Source organism: Mandrillus leucophaeus, unplaced genomic scaffold (genome assembly GCF_000951045.1).
Source record: "Mandrillus leucophaeus isolate KB7577 unplaced genomic scaffold, Mleu.le_1.0 Scaffold388, whole genome shotgun sequence".
NCBI classification, from domain to species: domain Eukaryota; kingdom Metazoa; phylum Chordata; class Mammalia; order Primates; family Cercopithecidae; genus Mandrillus; species Mandrillus leucophaeus.
The window spans coordinates 120,183-124,442 of record NW_012104120.1 but is presented as its reverse complement, the minus strand read 5'-3'; the positions used below and the strand labels follow the sequence as shown (position 1 = coordinate 124,442).

General features: G+C 40.0%; 1 protein-coding gene across 1 annotated transcript in view; it reads left to right on the top strand.

Moving 5' to 3' along the window:
• Positions 1–150: 150 nt before the first annotated feature.
• The window catches only part of LOC105547387 (arf-GAP with GTPase, ANK repeat and PH domain-containing protein 5-like), a 51,811-nt gene continuing 47,701 nt past the window's right edge, over positions 151–4,260 (top strand). The window contains exons 1-3 of the mRNA XM_011990976.1: positions 151–433; positions 799–867; positions 3,206–3,274. Coding sequence (XP_011846366.1) covers positions 151–433; positions 799–867; positions 3,206–3,274 — 421 coding nt within the window. The remainder of the gene's footprint in view (positions 434–798; positions 868–3,205; positions 3,275–4,260) is intronic.

Genomic DNA, 4,260 nt, shown 5'->3' with positions numbered 1-4,260 from the left:
TGGGGCCAGGGCCGGCCTGTGAGGTGGGCAGGCGAGCAGCAGGGAAGACCATCTCTGCAAGTGCAGCATAGCCTTGGCCTAGGATAGCAGGAGTGCGTGGCCAAAGCTGTGAGCAGGGGCACAGGTGGTGGCAGACAGTAGAGGCGCCCCATGGGGAACATACTGACCTGTTGTGTGCGCCCCAGCGACCCTGAGTTTGACCAGAAACAGGGGTCCATGTGTCCCTCTGAATCTGAGATCTATGAGGCAGAAGCTGGGGACAGGATGGCAGGAGCTGGGAACAGAATGGCAGGAGCTGGGGACAGGATGGCAGGAGCTGGGGCCGGGATGGAAGGGGCACCCATGGCTGCTGCTGTGCAGCCTGCTGAGGTGACTGTCGAAGTTGGTGAGGACCTCCACATGCACCACATCCATGACCGGGAGATGCCTGAAGGTAAGGAGGTGACGGATGCCATCTGCCTTCTGCTTGCCTCTGGCTGCTGCTGTCCCCAAGGTCCCCTGGGAGGCATCGCCCACTTCGAGCTCCTTTCTGTCTGTAGCCAGCTTTCCCGGGGCTGGCCAGGAACAAGAGCTGGCTCTGCCTTGCATTCCCACCCCTTAGTCTTTCCCCACCAAGTCCAGCAGTTTCTTTTCGCCTCCCAATCACTCAGTTCTTGCTCTCTCATCTTTCTCCCAGGCTGCCATGGGACCATTTATTTATGGCTCTTCTTGTTGAATAAGCAGCAGTCGAATAAATGAGTTGATCAATTTTTACAAATGATTACATCTTTTTTTTCTTTTCTCCCTCTATACATATAGCTTTGGAGTTTAACCCTTCTGCCAATCCAGAGGCAAGCACAATATTCCAGAGGAACTCTCAGACAGATGGTGAGACAACATTGTCTGTAGCTCTATTTATTATCCTGTGGGACTTTGCTCAGGCTTCTTTGGACTATTCTCTTCCTTTTCTCAATAAAAACTCAAATATCCCAACTTTCCAGTACCCATCTTATTTTTTCTTTGTACCTATCCAGATGGTACCTAAGTGAAGGAACCAGGTAAGTGCCTAATTGTTTCCTTTGTTAAAGTAGCTAAATCTCAGGACAGTTCATATTCAGATATTCGGGGATTTCTTGTTTAAAATCAGAATGGAGGTTGCCATGGGAAAGGCTGTATGGTATTCTTAATGCGCTGCTGTAAGTCACCTTGATAGAGGCTGCTTAGTTTCTTCTAACTGTAATTTGAACACAGAAGGGGGGAAAAAAAGAGGGTGCTTAAAATAATTTTGAAAGGTGCAGACTGTCATGACCAGGGATGCAGAAAAATGGCTGTGTGTGTGGGTGGGGGGGTAGAGTTTGTCAAAGAAGTTTGCCCATGAGGCTCTGATGACTTTAAAATTCTTACTTTAACACAAAATGTGTCTCCAGATTTATTCTGGTGACTTAACAGATTTTATTTACCTCCTTGTTCTGAAAGATAGGTGAGGTTCATGGTCAAAACTTTCAAAAGACATGAAACATCAATGTAGACTTTTAATGTGTAATATAAAAATTGCAGGTTAAAATCTCTGACCTTCCCTGTAAGAGTGTTTGTTGCCATGGCTTCCCCTTTGTCTTTTTCCCTCCTGACAATAGCATCTTGTTCAAAGATAAGAAAATTGGAGTTTTGCCCAGGCATGGTGGCTCACGCCTGTAATCCCAGCACTTTAGGAGGCCGAGGCAGGTGGATCACCTGAGGTCAGGAGTTCGAGACTAGCCTGGCCAACATGGTGGAACCCCATGTCTACTAAAAAAATACAAAAATTAGCTGGGCATGGTGGCGCATGCTTGTAGTTCCAGCTACTCTTGAGACTGAGGCAGGAGAATTGCATGAACCCGGGAGGCAGAGGTTGCAGTGAGCAGAGATCACCCCAGTGCACTCCAGCCTGGGTGACAGAGCAAGACCCCGTCTCACAAAAAAAAAAAAAAAAAAGAAAGAAAGAAAAAAAAAAGAAAGAAAGAAAGAAAAAAAGAAAGAAAGTGGAGTTTTTCAGTCTCTACACTGCTGGGAGAGGCAGGGGATAGGTGGTGGTAGAAAAGAGAAAACAGTTGATTTGTCTCTAAAATTTTGCGAAGAGATGAATCTAAGTAAAAGTAATTCTGGGTAGTAATATAGTTCTTGAATAAAAACTAAAATTTTCATGGAAAACATTGCATCACAGCGAAATTAAATCCAATTGGTTTATTGGTTTCATTTAAATGCCAGAGATTTCATTACTGTAGAGGAAATGTCTTGTAGCTCTTCTATTTAAACTTTGGTTGGGCTCTTAATTTTTTAAGAAGTAGGATAATTAAGACTCATGATGAGTGTGACTTTTTAACTTGAAAGTACTATCCTCACTTTTCAAGATATTTAAGGATTGCTTTAGAATAAACAAATATGTGAATTAATTGATTATACACCTTTATACACAAAGCGTGTAAGTACTTGTGTAAACTTATCCTCTGCTTACTGATGTAAGGAAAACCTCTGAGTGATGTTACACACCAGTTAGTAGATGGGTAGTGTTGGATGAGAGCCCAAAAATGGCTCTTTATTGTCATTATTTAGGATTACAACACAGTTTATGTATGTTTCACTTGGCCCTTTCCAATATAAATAAGGCCCGTGTATGTTCTCCCTATGTATTGCTAATGAAGAAATGAAGACTTAGAGATATTACATGACTGTGGAAGATAGCTACTCAACAGAACTAAGGTTTTATGTCCTCAGAATGACATGGAAGTGACAGATGTGCTGAATTTACTTTTAAAAAATTTTTAAAACTCTAGAATACATCTTATACTTTGCCTATAAAATAGACCTGTCTTTTAAAACTTATTGCCATCTTGATTTATTTTATGCAAAGTTGATTTTACACAACTCAAAGCCAACATTTACCTCTTTTTCCTCTTCTTCTTCTTTTTTTTTTTTTTTTGAATAAAGGTGGGTGTCACTATGTTACTCATTCTGGCTTCAAATTCCTGACCTGGGTTCAAGTGATTTTCCCATCTCAGCCTTCTGAGTAGCTGGGACTACAAGCATGTGCCATCTTGCCTGGCTCTATCTTATGCCTATACATTCATTTCAATGGATAAGAATAAAAGTAAAAGTAGTGAAATAGCCTAAATGCAGCAGTTGAATAAACGAATTGATAAAGTTTAATAAATGATTACATCTTTTTTCTTTTCTCCCTCTATACATATAGCTTTGGATTTTAACCCTTCTGCCAATCCAGAGGCAACCACAATATTCCAGAGGAACTCTCAAACAGATGGTGAGACAACATTGTTTTTTCTACCAAGAGAAAGAATAAAAACTCTTGTTTGATCAGGTGTATTATAGGAAGTATTTAGAAAAACTCATATTGGTTTAAATTTTTCAACTTTTCACATATTCACTTGTCTTATTTTAACGTGATATATTTTCCTTTAGTTATCTTGTTAGTGAAAACATCTAAACTTTTTGTTTATACATTTTGCCATCTTTTTATCAACACAGTTAATTTGTCATGTGATGGAGGAGTCATGGATTTCTCTTTATTCATAATTCTTGGCCCCTTTTCCTTTGCTCCAAAGAGTACATTTTAAAGCTGAATGATAGAACTTAGGCTTCAGCTTGGTTTTCTTTTAAACAAATTACAAACATAGTTGTTTATTATCGGGAATTGAATCTGTGATTTGGGCCTCCTCTCACACAGTCCTCTGACCGCATTCATTTACCACATCCAAGTTTATGCTACTCAAAACTTTTAAGTTATTAACCCTTTCATTTGATGTAATGTCAATTTAAACATGCCCTACTTCTGCTTATTTTCCTTAAAGTTATCGTTAAATCCTCATGTATTTGCTAAAAAGCCATGCACAAGCAAGTTTTCCAGTTGACTTAAACAGCAACAATACAAGTGAGGGTTCTATAATAATATGTGAAGTAATGCAGCACAGTAAAACATGAGAATTTGTAACCTTTGTTTTTATAGTTTGAGTAGACTTTGCCCATCTTGAGTCAGTTATTTCTGATCAGAATTTGAGTTCATTTTTTACATTACTATAAAGAGATAGCTAAGGCTGGGTAATTTATAACAAAAAGAAGTTTAATCAGCTTATAGATCTTCAGGCTGTACAAACATGGCTTCAACATCTACTTCTGGAGAGGGCCTCAGCAAGCTTACAATCATGATAGAAGGCAAAGGGGAAGCAGGTTTTTCCACATGGTAAAGAGGGAGGAGAGAGGGGAAGGGGGAAGGTACCACACTCTTTTTTT